Raw genomic sequence first — 16933 nt, 5'->3', positions numbered from 1 at the left:
CCACGCCCTTTCTTTAAAGATGTTCAAAGTTGGGAACTCGGAAAAATACCCTTGATGACCACCTCTGCCTCTGCAGAGTGGGTCCAAAGACTTGCACAGTCAGGAGGTCGAGAGTGCGGGTGGGCGGGGGGAGGGTTATGGCGGTTCAGGGGCACCCGCGCGGCTACCTTCCCGGCACTTGAGCGATGGCTGCTGGGTCGGGAGCAGGCGTGGTTCTCCTTCCCGGGGTGGATCGGGGCCGGCCTACCTTCCCGGCGCTTGAGGGATGGCGGCTGGGTCGGGAGCAGGCGTGGTTCTCCTTCCGGAGGTGGATCGGGGCGGCCTACCTTCCCGGCGCTTGAGCGATGGCCAATCTATAATTTTTGTAAACTAAAAGGTGAGATTCCTATCTTACATTATTATTAGCATTTCCTGAAGGCTTTAGGAATTGATCGTCTTTGTATTCACTTTTTTTTTTTTCTCTTCTTAAAAGTCAACCTCCTACCACATACTTTTTCAAAAAATAGAGCACGCATATCAAAAAGTGGATAAATCTCAAAGATGGTACGTAACCAATGATCACTAAGTGAAATGACACATAACCCTCGGGAAAGAAACAGCCCATGATCTTCTCCCTGCTGCCTTTCTCCTCAAAGGTAGTCTCTGATTTTTTTTTTTTAAAATACTGGGGATCTAATTCAAGACCCTTCTCTTGCAAGGCAGGCACGGTACCACTGAGCTATAAATCCCTGGCCCAGTCTCCTGATTTTACTTTAATTAATTAATTAATTTATTTATTTATGTAGATGCTGGGCATTGAACTGGAGTCCTTGGGCTTGCGAGGCAGCCGGTAGAACCACTGAGCTAAATCCCCAGCCCCTGTCTCCTGATTTTTAATGCCATAGGCATTACCCATTTTATTTTGATTTGCAGTACTGGAGAGCAAATTCAGGGACTTGCATGTACTAGGCAACCGCCATACCGCCAAGCTATACCTCCAGCCCAGCGTTGCCCATTTTAAACTACACGAAATCAGTTCCTATTTTTTTGTGCCTGTCTTTTACTCAGCATCCTATTATGAGATTTGGGTTTGTGGCGTGTGACACATTTTCTCGTTTTCGTGCAGAATGCCGCAAATTATTCATTCATTCTACTAGTGAAGGACATTTAGGTTATTCAGTTGTCTCCTGGTTTTTTGCTGTTCCACTAATGTCAAACAGTTCCCCAATGTAATTGTACCAGTTTACCTCAGCAGTGTGTGTGATTTCCGGTTCTTCCATTGCTTGCCAACACTTGGTGTTCTCTCAGGGTGAATTTTTAAAATCCGTTTGAGAGCATTTTGAGATGAGAGAGAAAGACAAAAGGACACGGTCATAGGAAGGCTTGTATTAAAATATTTTAGTACTATTACTTATTTGGGAGTTTTTTACAAGTCACTGCTACTTCAAGAGCTTACTTCCTAGGTTGATTGGTTGGTTGGAGCACTAGGGCTGGAACCCAAGGTGTCACGTACACTAAAATACTCTCTACCACTGAGATGTATTCCTACCCCCAAGAGCTTACATTTGACATAAGTGGTGACCTGGCTTGGGTTTTACAGCTCAGATAGCTCTTGCCCTAACTTCCAACAATACCCCAAGAAATTAAATCAGGAAAATAGCTGTCAGGTAGCTGATGGGGAGAATTGTTCATTACTAAAACCTAGGTTTAAGAAGTGCACAAAGAGCCAGGCGTGGTGGTCCTGGATCCTTAGTCCTAGCACTTGGGAGGCCAAGGCAGGAGGATCGCTGTGAGTTCAAAGCCAGCCTGAACTGCCTAGCGAGACTTTGTCTCAAAAGCAAAAACAGGGGCCAGGGATTTAGCTCAGTGGTTCCACTGCCTGCCTTGCTAATGCAAGGACCTGAGTTCGATCTCCGGTACCAAAACAAACAACCAAACAAAACCAAAGCATCTCTATCTCTATCTATCTATCCATAGATAGATGCACATGTATAATGTATGTATATGTATATATACACCTAGTAGAACGTACACCAAGACAAGACAACTTAAATAAAATCTGAACACCGAAACCCATTTGAGAGTACAAGATAACATACTATATATTTCTCTCTTTGGGGTGCTGAGGTTTGAACCCAGGCCATGCCCATCCTAGGCGGTGCTGTACTACTGAGCTGTCCCTCCAGCCCCCGTGTACTTTCCTTGAATCGTTTGAGACAGGTGTCACTGTTCACCAAGAGTGAAGTGTGAAATTGAAGCCAAGAGGCAGCATAATGAATCTGTTTTCTTACTTGTACAGGAACGGGAACTTCTGTTTGTGTCTGATAGACTTAGGGTTAGGCTGTGCTTTGCCACCGTCCGCTTTTCTCCCATCTTCCCTGCAGGGTGTCAGGGTCAGAATGTTCTGCTTGGCGGAGCCCCTCACCTTTGTCCCGTACTCCAGTGACTGTGTTTTCCATTCTCCTCACAGGGACGAAGCTGAAATGGAGTATTTGAAGATAGCTCAGGACCTGGAAATGTATGGTGTGAACTACTTTGCAATCCGGGTGTGTTGAAGCCTCCCCGAGTTCCCTGGCCGGCAAACAGATACTGGCCCACTTGGGTTACCCTTTATCCCAGGGTGGTAGAGTCTTTTGTGGTTCAGTGGTACAGAAGAAGGGGCTCATTGTCTATTTTTGGACTTCAAATGACACCATAGGTAATTAAGTGTCAGTTGAGCCTTGGGGAACTTCGGCCTCCTGCTCTCAGCAGAAACCTGTTAGAATGCGGGGAGTCTAACATTTGATTATTTCAGGCTCTGTGAGATCTAGGGAGCACCTAGAAATAACTGTCTTTCCCGGGGGTCCCTGGAGAGTAGAGCTGCTTTTATAGATTGCTGATTTGTTTGGGTGGGATTCTTGTTCTCACTATGAGGCTAATTGGTTTTCTTTTTAGACCATGAATGGTCTGCTGTCCCCTGGGAACCCATCTCTTCTGCAGAGAGGCATCTGTGTTCAGCTCGTGCCTGCCCCTTTAGCAGAGCTTTCTCCCTTGGGTGGGTTTGGGTGCTGGGTGCACCATATAGGCAGCTTTTCCCAAAGGAATGAGTGCAACGTGCTAAGCATTTCATATTTCGTGGCTGGTAAAACGATTGGCCACAGTCGTCTACCTCTCTGATCGCAGTTATGCTTTCCTTTTTAGTATTTCTTCACTTTTCACACGAAATTTGGGTAAACTGAAACATTTTCAACATTCTGGAATAACTTTCTACTTAGTTTATTAGTTTCCTATGTGGAGATACAGTGGTACCTTGGTTGACGAACTTTATTTTTGTTACAGTTGTGGGGAAGATGGCTGTGTTCTGTTTGTGTGGGGAAGGTGGACGTGGTCTTATGTGTCACCCGATGCAGAATTTATGAACGGAAGCAGAATTTTGCCGGAAAGCTTCTGTTTGCAAACTGAATTGTTCACAAACAGAAGCATCTGGGAGCCAAGGCATTACTATGTTTATGGGTTACTTTGCAAAAAAATAAGGTACAGTGAAATGTTATATTATTTCATATAGCAAACAAGTTCCTAAAAGATGTTCCTTAATAATGCAAAAAGTCATTTTTAGAAATTTCACAATTGTTTTGTTAAGGTCAGGCTGATGTAACACATTTCTGTGTCAGCCTAAGTCCTCTTGCCTCATATGCCCACTGCCCAGATTCTAGAAAATTACAGTTTTCTAATCCTCAAAAAACCAAAAAGCAGGCTGGGGATTTAGCTTAGTGGTACCACCTCCGGCCTCACAAGCACAAGGTCCTGAGTTCAACCCTTGGAACCAAACCAAACCAAACCGAACCAGTAGGCCAGTTTCTCAGTAAGGAATATTCTGTATCAGTCAGACCAACATATACTATTTGTGTGTTTCTTATATTGAACAATAGCCAAAGTTAAAGATTTATTTTAGTGGCTTTATGTTAGAGGTTGTAGAATTCTACCATTAACTAAGAAAGATATATACTTAAAAGAAACTTTTTGGGGGGGTACCAGGGATCAAACTCTGGACCTTGCGCTTGTGAGGCAGGCACTGTGCCACTGAGCTAAATCCCTGACCCTTTAAATTTAAATTTTTAACTGATATATAGAAACATAAAAATTATGCATATTGGACCAGGGATTTAGCTCAGTTGCGCTGTACCTAACCTCGCAAGCGCAGAGTCCTGAGTTTGATCCCGGTACCCCCCCCAAATTTTTTTTTCTACATAGTAGTTAGGTACCACGTGATTAAAGCAATTTAAAAGGGAATGCGTCCACCCCTCTTTAATCTCTAGAAATATCAGGCTTGCGATGATGGAAGGCAGAAGGGAGAATCCCTCTTTATTCTCAATTGAAACTGAATAGAAACATGACGAAATACCTTGTTTTCTAAAATGCAGTGCAAGAATTCAAAGCCTAATACTGTAGTTTTAAACACTTTGCGGACAAGCAGAAGACTCTCATGGCTTGGTGACAGTGCCTGACTTCAGGTGTTAGAAGGTGTAAAGAGATTTATCTTGGAGAGCTTGCATCTCCATCGGACATCTGCTGTTAGATTATCTGGCACTTCTTGTCACAGTCCAAGCAAGCACCTTTTCTCTCTGCAGATCTGTTTTCCTACCCTAGAGTCTCGTTTCAATTTCCTTGTTGTCAGCAAGGGGTTAGGAGTTGTGATGTCCTCATGTGGGGGAGTTTCCTTCCACCATAAAACAAAGGCCTGGACGACGGAGCTGGCAGATGGGCCTGTCAGCGAGGGTGGGGCCCAACTCGTCCATGGCTGCCTTGGTGATGTGCGGTCCAGGGCCCTTGGCCCTGACTGCTGGCCAGACCCACTGTCAGAGGTGTTGCATATACCCGGGCTGTCAGTGTTTTGAAAAGCTTCACTGAGGTGCAAATTGTACGTAATTCATTTGGGTATATTTTTCTAATATTTAATTAGTAAACATTGCAAACATACAGAAAAACTAAAAGAATATTTCAGTGAATGCCTACGTTCCCAGATGCTACAGTAAACATTTTACCATATTGAAGTATAACATACAGAATAATGCACTGTAACCTAAACATGAGGCCATCTAGTCCCAGCACTTAAAATTTTCTATCTAGCAATCCAACAATCTTTTTTTTCCTTTTCTTTTCCTCTTTTTTTGTAGATGTTGGGGAACAAACCCAGGGCCTTAGGCATACCAGGCAAGTGCCTTACCACTAAACAACACCGCCAGCATCCAACAACTTTTCTTTTAACATAAGAAATGCTTAAACCTACAGGTTGTTTTTGTTGTTGCTGTTATGGGGCATTGAATTTAGGGCCTTGTGCCTTGGGATTGAATTTAGGGCCTTGTGCTTGCAAGGCAGGTGTGGTGCCACTGAGCTAAATCGCTGGCCCTTAAACCTATAGGTTTTGTTTGTTTGTTTGTTGTTTGTTTGTTTTTTAACCTACAGGTTTTAACTCTACATCTGTGTTAACCTAGTTATTTAATTAGAAGTAAAACACTTAGATTATTCTTCCTTTAGCCACTGAGCCAGTGAGGAAAGCCCGCAGTGACCCTTGCAGGTAACCCACGTTCCAAGGATGGTGCAGTTTTGCCTCTGCCCCTGTCCCCCTTGTGGAAGCTAGAAGCCTCCTGCGTCACAAGACAGCTATGATTTCTGTGGGGACCTGTTGAAACTTGTCAGATGTAACAGTGTGAGCCAGGTTCTTTGGAAAGTTGAGCAAAATCTCCAGCTGAAGCCGACAGCGCCTGCTCTTTATTGACTCTGCAGAATAAAAAGGGCACAGAGCTGCTGCTTGGAGTGGATGCTCTGGGACTGCACATCTATGACCCCGAGAAGAGGCTGACCCCCAAGATCTCCTTCCCGTGGAATGAAATCCGAAACATTTCATACAGTGACAAGGAGGTAGGATATGTCTGTACTGCAGACGCCACGGGTGGGCCCGTGGCCCAGCGAAAGATCTTTCCCATCTCTCTCCCTTGCCGGGCCCCTTTCTCATTATCTGTAAAAGTCCCTTACTCTCCAGGCTTTGAGATTTTGGTTGTTGATTTTTAAAATATTTATAGAGCAGTATTGGCGTCTTTTTTTCAAAGGGCATTATGAGGCCCCGCTATTGACTATCAAAAAACTGGGAGGCTTACCTTGTCAGAGGTAAACCCCGAAGAAAACTAAAAAAGAAAAGAAGAACATTTTTTGGTTGTTATTGTTTTGTTTTTTTGAGACAGGGTGTCACTATGTAGTTGAGACTGCCCTGGAACTCACTGTGTAACCCAGTCTCTGGTCTCGACCTCACAGCGATCCTCCTGCCTCAGCCTCCCGAGTGCTGGGATTACAGGTGTGCACCACCACACCCAGCCAAGAAGAACATTTTCTTATTACTTGACTTTTTATTTCTGGAGATAAATTCTCTTTGTATTTTACTCGTGGTCTTTAGTGAGCCCTCTCTTAGTGTCCAGAGCTTGACCCATGTGGAGAAACACCCAGGTATGCCCACAAATATGTGTGTCTTTTTCAGCAATAATGAATAACGATATCACACTAACATGCAAGAATTGAAGGATAATTAAATTTGAATAACTGGGGTGAGCACTCCTAGAATTCTCCTATTTCTCTGTATAAGATGGCTCTTCCCAAATGCCACAGTCCTAGGTTTCCTTGTTTACTTATTTATGTGTTTATTTTCTAACGGTGCCGAGCCTTATGCGTGCTAGATAAGCGCTGTACCACTGAGCCATACCCTAGCCCTTCCTCATTCATTTGCAAGGAATTGCTGGGCATCTGCTCTGTGCTGGGTTTCACGGGGTCAACAAAGATGGAGGAAAACCTCATCCCAGCCTTCTAGGAAGTTACCGTTGAGGAATGGTTTGACTGCTGTGGTGAGTGAGCGCAGTGGGAAAGGATGATCGTGAAGACGAGGAAGAGGAGGAAAAGGAGGAAGGGGAGGGGAGAGAGAGAGAGAATACTTCCACTTACAAGCACTTTTGCACTTTATTTAATCCTGGTAAGAATCCTACTGCAAAGGCGCAGGGGCTGTGTTTCTAGTATCTGTGTTACAGCAGGAAGCAGAGATGCAGAGGAATCCAGAGGCTTGGATTTGATGAATGAAGTAGCAGGGGCTGGGACCCGAGGGTGGCTGATGGATGCCACAGCCCCTGCTTTTCTGGGCAGAGCAGAGGCTGGATCCTGAGAACACAAGGCGATAGGCCCGGGTGGGGGGTGGGCAGATCTAGCCTGTGCTCGGTGCCTTACTATGTCGCATTCAAGGCACAGAGTGCAGCGTGAATAGCGATGCTAGCTTCATTTGTTGCCTGCAGAGCCCAAAGCCCGAAGCATATTTTCTATTTTCTGTTTCATCGTAGAAACTCAAGGAAAGGAACACCAGGCCCTGGTTTCCAGTCCATGAATAGGATGTATGCAGTCGTGCTTGATCAAGGCAATTGAGCTTCTTAATTCCAAACATTCTGACTTTGAAGCTTTTAAAGTAGGTAGCTCGGGAGATGAGTATGAGGTAGTTCTTTTTTGGTACCAGGGATCGAACTCGGGTCCTTGCGCTTGGTGGTGGAACCACTGAGCTAAATCGCCGGCCCCAGACAGTTCTTTTTATAAAGTACCTAAATTGGAAAAAGCTATATAGATGCGGTGCAGTGTGGAGTTCTTCGCCTCCCAATTTCATAAGTCTTTTTACTGCACAACACACATTTGTGCAATAAAGCTCCCTAAACACTCATTTTGCAGAGAATCCAAGGATTAAAGTCTCCCCTAGTGTGGCCTCACACAACAAACTCTATAATCTGCCCTCTCCAGGGGCGAGGTACCATCATCCTCCATCATGGCCGTAATTCAGGTGGTAAGCAGGCCTCCAACTGCCTTGGCATAATAGGAGGAAGTCTTGGTAGTTATGCCAGACAGCTATGCTGTCAAAGCAGAAGCGTTAGTTTATTTTAAGTCCTCCATTGATTCTTTGTGTATGCCCTGGCATAGCGCGGAGCCTGTGGTTTCCCCACTACTTGTGGTTTCCCACTGACAGCTCTGGAGTTTGACAGCAAGTCCAGAAATAAGCTCAGGGAATTCATAAATAGCAGCCTACAGAAAGGGCGATACTGCTTCTATGCTAACTTGGCCAAAAGCTGAACAAAGAATCACATTCTGTCCTCAGTGTGCTAATCCCTTGTTGAACAATATGACGAGTTATGTGTATCTGCTAAGTCAGTCTTTTTGTTAGTTTTGATATTTGGGATTTTATTGGGGGGAGGTTGTGGTGCTGGGGATCAAACCCAGGGATTCACGCATGCTAGATACGTGCCCTTCTACTGAGCTATCCCCAGTCCAGTAATCCCCCCCTCCCTTTTTTTTTCAGTTTTGGCGGTGGCTAAGCAAGACTTTCTTAGGAATGGGTATGCTCCCCTCCCTAGGATAGGGGACTTAATCTGGGGCCTTTGCACTGAACTGCATCTCTAGCCCTTTTATTTTTTCATTTTTGAGAGAGGGTCCTGCTAAGTTGCTAAATTGCCTGGGCTAGGGTCGAACTTGGAATCCTCCTGCCTCAGCCTCCCAGAGTACTGACATTACAGACATGCACTACCACACCCAGTTTCGATAGGCTTCTCCCAATTTTTCTTTATTATCATTATGTTTGCAACACATCATAATTACATTCATTTTGGGGAATTGGCATGTGCATAAAGAATATCTTGATCATTTCCACATTCCCCAATACCCTGATCCCCTTTCCTATCACCAACATGATTTTGTTTGTTTTGGATTTTTGAGGCAGGGTCTCCCTTTGTAGTTCAGGCTGGCCCTGAACTCACTATGTAGCCCAGGCTGGCCTCAAACTCACAGTGATCCTGTTGCCACGGCCTCCCAAGTGCTGGGATTTGGACTCTCGGATGTGTCTGGGCCCTCAGTAGTGGTTGAGAGTGGTGATCACATTTGTTCTTTCCAGCTAGGAGCCTGGCCCTGGTTTCTCCTAAGTTCCTCTCCTGTCTTCATTATTCATTTTTCTGTACACTTTGAGTTCAGGAACTATGTTTTTCTGTTGTACACAATCCATTTTTATTCATGCTATTAATAGCTTTTATCGAATTATCCTTCATTTGGAGGCCATAGCCACTGCCTGTATCCTGTCATATTAAATCTAAACCCCTGTCTTTTACTCCTCACCATCACCCCCACAGCCCACCCCTGCCTCCGTCCCAGTCTAAGCCCGCTGTATCATTAACTCCAAAAACTCAATAACTCTCCTCGCCCCTTTCCTGTCTCTACCCCTGTCTCTACTGTATTGCTACTGCTTGCCCGATCTAGAATGCCCCCCTGCCTTGTAGCTGCTCTGTCATGGCCTTCCCCACCCCACTCTTGTTTTTGCAGTACTGGGGATGGAACCTAAGACTGCGCATGTGAGCAAGCCCTTCACCGCCGATCTGCACTCACGTCCCTTGTCGTATTCATCTAACACCAGCTCTAGTCCCCTCCTGCACGAGCTGAGTCTACTCCAAGCATTTGTGATGGATGTTTATGATGTGTACCACCCGTAAGACAGTGATGTATTGTGTCATTTCGTGAGTAATCAGCTGCTGTTAGTCTAGTTTCTGTGAGGTTCTGAGCGTCCTGAAGGCCGGAGCTGTGCCTTCTTAGACTGTGTGGCCCTCCACTGTCAGCCTCAGGGTGGACTCATCCTAGGTTCTAATTTAAGGTCAGCATACATCCCTTCCTCGCAGCTACCCAAGACGGTTTAGGACCCTGAGCCTCCAAAGCCCCAGACCTCGTACCCGTGACATTCCTGATTCACGGACTTTGTGCCTGGGCACCAGGAAGCCAGGGCAAGGCAGCCTCATGCTAGACTGTGCTCCCTGTGGTTGCTGCCTTTGTGGAATTTCCTCACTGGTGGTAGCAATGTAGGTTGTCACGGTGAAACTATTTTCTACTTTCTTCTTTCAGTTTACTATTAAACCACTGGATAAGAAAATCGATGTCTTCAAATTTAACTCCTCAAAGCTTCGAGTTAATAAACTGGTAAGGTGAGATTCTGGGTTTCATTACTGATAACTGTTGCTTTTCTGAAAAATTGAGTGCTGCTTTTTAAAGAATGCCAGAGTGACATGTTTCTGTTTTTTCTTTTCTTATAGTATGGGGGATTGAACCCAGGCCTTGCACATGATAGTCGTGTGCTCTACCACTGCGCCTCACTTCGAGCCCCAGTCATCTATCTTTCTATCTATCTGGTTTTTTACCTTTTTCTCTTTGAGTCTTTGAGACAGGGTCTCACTATGTAGTTGAGACTGACCTGGAACTCACTATGTAGCCCAGGCTGGTCTCGAACTCACAGCAGTCCTCCTGCCTCAGCCTCCCGAGTGCTGGGATTACAGGTGTGCGCCACCTCACCCGGCATTGTTCTTCTTTTTTTAAGTTTTGGTGCTAAAGACTGAACCCCGGGCCTTTAGCTCTACCACTGAGCTAAATCCCACCCTCTGTCTATTTGTGCTGTGGATTGAACTGAGGACGTTCACATTAAGCTATATCCGCACTGTATTTTTTTATTTTGAGACTTGGTCTTGCTAAACCACTAAGTTGCCCAGGCTGGCTCCAAGTTGTGAACCTGTTGCTTTGGCTTCCCAGGGTGCTGGGATTCTAGACTCAGATTTACGTAGCTAGGATTGTAGGCTATAGAATGACAGCTCACTTGGTACAGTTTTTTGTTTGTTTTTTTTTAGCTTAAGCTGTAGAGTGAAACCTAAATTTTTTTCCCCATACTGAAGATTGAAGCCAGGCCTCATGCATACCGAGCAAATATTCTACCACTGAGCTACGCTCCCAGCCCTCTTTGTCATATTAATTTACATTTTTATGATTACCAATGAAATTGAACATCCTTTTTAAATTTTGCTATTGGTGATTAAATCCAGGGTCTCACACTGAGCTATGTTCCCAGGCTTTATTTTATCATCATTATTATTTTTTTGGTATGGGGATCGAACTCAGGACCTTGCACTTGCAAGGCAGGCGCAGTGCCACTGAGCTAAGTCCCCAGTCCTTAGGCTTTTTTTTTTTTTTTTTTTTACATTTTGAGGCAGGGTTCCCCATGCTAACCTTGAACTTGTGATCCTCTGCCTCAGCTTCCTGAATATCTGGGATTAAAGGTCTGAGCAATTATACCTGATAACTTGAACATCTTTGAATATATTTATTGGCCAGTTTTATTTCCTGTCTGTTAGATATTTGTTTCAGTGGTCTTTTGACTGTTACGCTCTTAGATTTTTAATTTATTTTTTTGTATTGGTTGTGTCTTCTCCCAATGTACAATTTGTTTTTCCTTTTCTTTTATAATGTCGTGAGAAACATTTTTTTTTTTTTTTTCCTGTATCTGGGATTGAACTTAGGACCTTGCACTTGCCAGGCAGGCATGGTGTGCTACTGAGCTACATCACTGGCCTGCAAAGAAATTTTTTAAAATTTTGTTGTGAAAAAGCATAAGAATCTTTTCCTTAACCATTGGTGCTTTTTGTGTCTTAGTATTTTTCCTTTTCTTACAATTACGAAGATATTCTTCTGTATTCTCTATGAAAAGTTTCGAGGGCTTCATCTTTGTTTTCAAATCTTTAATTCTTCTGGAGTCCATTTTCGTGTATTGGTGTGAGAGAGGGATCCAATTTATGTTTTTCCTAGCCCAAGTTACTAAATAGGCTTTCTCGTCCTCCCTGATCTGCAGAGGCACATCTTGACCTGGGAGGGCATGATGCATCTGAAGGGCATGATAAAGTATCTGTTCCTCTCTTCACAGGCGGATTTTACTTCCTAGCTCATCTGAGGCCTCTTCATTTTGGGTGTTTTGTTTTTGGTACCGGGGATCAAGCTCACGACCTTGCACTTGCAAGGCAGGCACAGAGCCCCTGAGCTAAATCCCCAGCCCTGGCCTCTTCATTTTGCGCGTCTCCAGAGCTCAGAGCACTAGAGGCTGTCAGTAGAGCTTTCATATTTTACTTCCATTCCTTCCTCGGCTTTTCTGTTCCCCAGCAGAGCCTAAGATGCTGTAGCATGGGTCGGACTGAGGGACAGCAAAGCGTATTTGTGGGTTTAACATGTTTCTTGTTTCTGTGGCCATAGATTCTCCAGCTTTGTATTGGGAACCATGACCTATTTATGAGGCGAAGGAAAGCTGATTCTTTGGAAGTTCAGCAGATGAAAGCCCAGGCCAGGGAAGAGAAGGCTAGAAAGCAGGTAAGCAAGGCCTTGTTTTAACTGATGATGCCCCTGCTTGGTCACTTGTGGCTTAGGAGGTAAGAGTGGTTGTGGGCCAGTAGGAATCCTTTCACCATGGCTGTGCCGGCTCTTATTTTATCCTGTTGGATCTTTATTAGTTGCTAGCCAGCTGGTGGCAAGTTAGCTTGAAAATGAGCAATACATTCTAAAAGCATATCTACAGGAAACATCTCTAGTCATTTGTAAACTTAAGTGAAATTAAGTGTGATTACCACAGGTTTGGAATGTGGTGGCCGAGTGCTTTTGTCCCCCCAGCTACTAGCTGTCTTTCTTTTTGCATGGCTCCTTTTCTAATTAGATGGTGATGGAGTAGATGGCGGCATTTCATTGCTTACTGCTGGAATGCTAATTAGACTCAGGCTGCGCTTCCTCACTGCGGGTCAGGTTGGGCACACACCACGCGATGGGAGGTGCCAGGAGCACCTATCAGCACACTGGAAGGGCTGCATCATTGTTTTCTACTCACAGACCTGCCGTACTCTCCAAAATCCGTACACCTAATTTGAGCCTCACTGCTAGGAATATCGATCGTGCTTTTGGCTGAACTGCTAGATAGAGTAACGGCAGGTGCAGTGGGCTGCTCTCAAGACTTGCTAGCTCAGAGGTGTAATAATTAGTTTGTGTGCTGCTGTCTGATTTGGCTATCCCAGAGAGGCTGACTTCCCACCCCGGGATTTAGCGTGAGATGCCGGGTTTGGTCTAGTCAGCTATCAGCTGTCCATCTCCTTGCTTTCTGGGACAGTGGGCCATTGATGTGCTCTTTGAGGTGCTTTGGGTTGATGGGATTGGTTTTCTTGGAAGCAGAAATGCTAGTGAGCCAGTATAAGCTCGTAGTGACAACTTGAAGAAGGCTCACTTTGACATCTTTCTCAGTAGAGCAAAGCTTAGAAGCGAGAGGTCTGAAATTGTCAAGGACCATGCAGGCCTCTGGGCCCGGGCAAAGAATAGCTGAATACCCTCCCAGCCTGCACTCACTGCTTTAGGGCAAGAGACACCCCCATGGCCTGTGAGCAGCTAGAGGTCAAGGGCTTCATGGCCCATTAGCGCAGTGACCTTGGAGCTGGATCTGACACTGGGTGTGGGTCTCACATTTTCTCATCCATCAAGTGGCGCTAAGGATACCTCCTTGTCTCCGATCAGAAGACCTGTTGTGCCTGAAGCCTGGGTCATTCTTGTTAGAAGTGATAAACTGCTTTGCAGATAGGGAAGTCTTTTATTAGTGGGAAGAGGTCTAGGAAAGTGTAGTGCTGGGAACTGAAGGGTGCTGCCTGGGCCTTTTTTCAAGAGGTGAATAATGGAAATGGAAATAATATGATGGAAATTAGGGAACAAATTGGCCAAGCTTTTCATTAACCTGCAAGAGGAAAAGCAGAGAACTTAAAGAGTATTTTATTGCTTGTCTGTGCGTTATTCTTTAATGTTCCGATACTTTTTTTTTTTTTTTTTTTGCTTCATATTTAGAAAAAGCAGCGGTGTTAGAAATTTACTGGAGTTTGTGATAAGATTAAAGCAAAAAGGAAGTCATTAAATGTGCTTTCATCACTGAAGGCAGAAAATAATGCAGTGGTCACTTGCGGCTTCTGCTTTCTGAGCTCAGTTATAGTACTCTGGGATCACAGAGGCTAGCGATGTCCTAGGTGTGGTGCCCATATTCAGCTCGGCAGGTGATCGGGAAGGCAGGGGAGGCAGCAGGGACATGGCAGCGAGGCTGTGTACTGTTGCCTTAAGGATGGGGGGCTGTGTTCCCTGCCTGGCTCCGGAGTTGCCTCTGCGGGGGCCCTGTGCGGCTGTGCTGTGGCTGTTGCAGCTTCCCCTGTGAGAAACTGTGGGAGCCACTGATACCTCACACACGGGTCCATCTTCTCCATGGGTAGAGACGGGAGTGGAGCTATTGTGGATGAGATCGGAGGTGTTTGAAGGGTCTGTGTGGATTAGAAACGATGAGACATCTCCTCTGACCAGATGAGAGAGCTGCCTGCGTGCTGCAGCTCAGGGCGGAGGAACCTGCATTATGATCCGCGGGCCACAGGAAGAAGCTGTGTGAGGTTTCCCAACCAACAGGGGCATCACAAGGCCACTGTTGCCGAACGCCTCATAGGATCGTTCCCTTCTGTCCAGGCGGATGCCGAACTCGGTGTTTTGTTCTTCATTTGTTTATTTGTTCACTCCTAGAATTTCTTCCAAGGAGCACAGCTTCCCACTCCTGTTTAAGAGACTGGTTTAAAACAGGGTGGTGGGTGGTAGGAGTGACCCGAGCTGCCAAAAGTAAAGAGAAGGGAAGGGCCTTCGGCGGGAGGCCCCTCAGACGGGGTTTCGGGGAGGGGCCTTAGGAGCAGCGTGCATCAGTGCTGCTCTCCTTCACCCCCAGATGGAGCGGCAACGCCTGGCTCGAGAGAAGCAGATGCGGGAGGAGGCCGAGCCCACGAGAGACGAGTTGGAGAGGAGGCTGCTGCAGATGAAAGAAGAAGCAACGATGGCCAACGAAGCGCTGGATTTCTGTGTGCCCCGAGGTCGTGTGGGGACTTCTGTGAACGAGCAGTGTTTGCTTTATTTCCGTTGGAGGCTGAGGCAGGTGGATTATGAGTTCAAGGCCATCTTGGGCCACTTGGTGAGACCCTGTCTCAAATAAAATGAATAAATGAAGAGAAGCAGTTGGAGATGTAGCTCGGAGGTGGAGCGCACCAGCCTTCAGCCCCAGTACCACACACAAAAAACAGCAGTCCTGGAGCTGGAGGTGCGACTCAGTGGTAGAGAGCTCGCCTGCTACACGTGAGGCCCCGGGTTTGATCCCCAGCACCACGAAACATCTGTGCTGACGGATGCAGATTTAGGTGGGGTGCGTGAACAGCCCAACTCCACTTTGACTTTGGGGCTGCCTTTCAAACAGGGCTCCTCGCCTCAGTACTGCTCAGTACCGTCTGGGGCTGATCATCTGGGGTTTTTCTCGGTATTGAAGGATGGTTAGCAGTGTCCTGGCTTTCGTCTGCCAGATGCCAGGAACGTCACCTCATCCTCTGTGATGTTCCAGCCATTGCCACATGTCCCCCAAGTGACAAACCCTCCTCCATTTTTGAACCCCAATTTATTTGTTTGTTTGTTTTTTGGTAATGGGGATTGAACTCAGGTCCTTGCGCTTACAGGCCAATGGCAGAACCACTGAACTAAATCTCCAGCCCTTAAATGTTTTGCCCCTGGGTAGTCTGTCCTTTGATCCTGTAATGGGAAATAATCTTTAAGAACAGAACTGAACCTGCGTGATGAGAATCGGTGTCTCTTACTGGGTATGGTGGCGCACGCCTGTAATCCTAGCATTGAGAAGGCTGAGGCAGGAATAGTGCTGAGAATTCAAGGCCTGACTGGATGACATAGTGAGTTCAAGGCCAGCCTGAACTACAGAGCAAGAACCTGTCTCAAAAAAACAAAACAGCACAGCAGCAACAAAAGGAATTGGTGTCAGATGAAATTGCAAAGGTGTGATGACAAAGCCTGAATAGAAGCAGCAACCTAAGCTTAAACCTCCTTGAGGATGAATTCTGTTCGCTTCTAGTTAACTTGAAAGCACTCTGTAGTTGCAAAGGAAATCTAAATGGAGTCTTATGCAACACTATTTCCAAAGTTAAAAATCTCTCATTAAGATAGGACTTCAAGCCGGGCATGGTGGCGCACGCCTGTAATCCCGGCACTCAGGAGGCTGAGGCAGGAGGATCGCTGTGAGTTGGAGACCAGCCTGGGCTATGTAGTGAGTTCCAGGTCAGTCTCAACTGCATAGTGAGACCCAGTCTCCACAAAAAAAAAAAAAAAAAAGGTATGACTTCAAAATACTAGTGGCATTCCCATCCTCCACCCTGCTACTGGGGATTGGACCCAGGGCTCTGAGCATGCTAGGCAAATACTTTACCACTGAGCTACACGCCCAGCCCTTTTTATTCGAGACAGGGTCTTGCTAAGTTGCCCAGACTGTTCTTTATGCAATCTTCCTGCCTCATCCTGGGACTACAGCAAGTGCCACTCTGCCTGGCTTGCCAGTGATGCTTATTTGTCCTGTGCCTCTGGTGCTTCAGATGTCAGCTCCTTGCTACTCTTGGTCTGTCGTTGTCTTCTTTCTCCCATTCCCCCACCGGAGAATAAACTCCATGACGGTTAAGGCTCATTGAATGCGGTGGGCCTTCCAGAGTAATGGCTTGACAGACTGAAGAAATTGTGCGCTCCATAATTACGGGTTGACCATCTAGGCCAGTGGTGGCGAACCTATGGTGTGCGTATTACTGGGGGTTTTATTTTTAAGACAGAAGATGTTAATGTAGAGTTGTTTTTTCTAAACTAAACCCGCACTCAGTTTTAACATCAGTGTTGGCACTTTGCAATTAATAAGTGGGTTTGGGTTGGTGTTTGGTACTCAGTCTCTAAAAGGTTTGCCATCAATGATCCAGGAAAACAAGGAGGAGAACGGAAACTTGGTGAGTTTTGCTTACTTATTTACTGCTTGGTCAGAGCACCTCTCCCATTTCATGGCCAGTTGTGGTGATTGGCACTGGGTCCGCTCATAGGCCCAGAGGTGCATCACTGTGAGTGATGTGAAAGATTGCAGTAGGGTCATTAATTACATGATTTCCCAGAAGAAGGTATGTAGTCTGTCGACAGAGCTCCATAATTAATTTCAACCTCAGTATATCTTGCTCAGTAAATTTTTTTTTTTTTTTTTTTT

General features: G+C 45.8%; 1 protein-coding gene across 11 annotated transcripts in view; it reads left to right on the top strand.

Annotated features, from left to right (window-relative positions):
- The window catches only part of LOC104875761 (merlin), a 74067-nt gene that overhangs the window by 13684 nt on the left and 43450 nt on the right, over nucleotides 1-16933 (top strand). For 8 of the 11 annotated variants that reach the window (XM_033763528.1, XM_033763534.1, XM_033763532.1 and 5 more), the window contains exons 3-7: nucleotides 2450-2525; nucleotides 5743-5877; nucleotides 9910-9984; nucleotides 12073-12186; nucleotides 14597-14719. In XM_033763528.1, the coding sequence (XP_033619419.1) occupies nucleotides 2450-2525; nucleotides 5743-5877; nucleotides 9910-9984; nucleotides 12073-12186; nucleotides 14597-14719 (523 nt within the window). Of the gene's footprint in view, nucleotides 1-2449; nucleotides 2526-3297; nucleotides 3493-5368; nucleotides 5878-6739; nucleotides 6849-7331; nucleotides 7454-9909; nucleotides 9985-12072; nucleotides 12187-14596; nucleotides 14720-16933 lie in introns of those variants that run through there. The other 3 variants (XM_033763536.1, XM_033763535.1, XM_033763537.1) reach the window with 3 other exon arrangements.

Source organism: Fukomys damarensis, unplaced genomic scaffold (genome assembly GCF_012274545.1).
Source record: "Fukomys damarensis isolate Sample0158 unplaced genomic scaffold, DMR_v1.0_HiC HiC_scaffold_15, whole genome shotgun sequence".
Classification (NCBI taxonomy): Eukaryota; Metazoa; Chordata; class Mammalia; order Rodentia; family Bathyergidae; genus Fukomys; species Fukomys damarensis.
The sequence above is the reverse complement of the archived record's forward strand: the minus strand, read 5'-3'. Positions and strand labels throughout refer to the sequence as shown.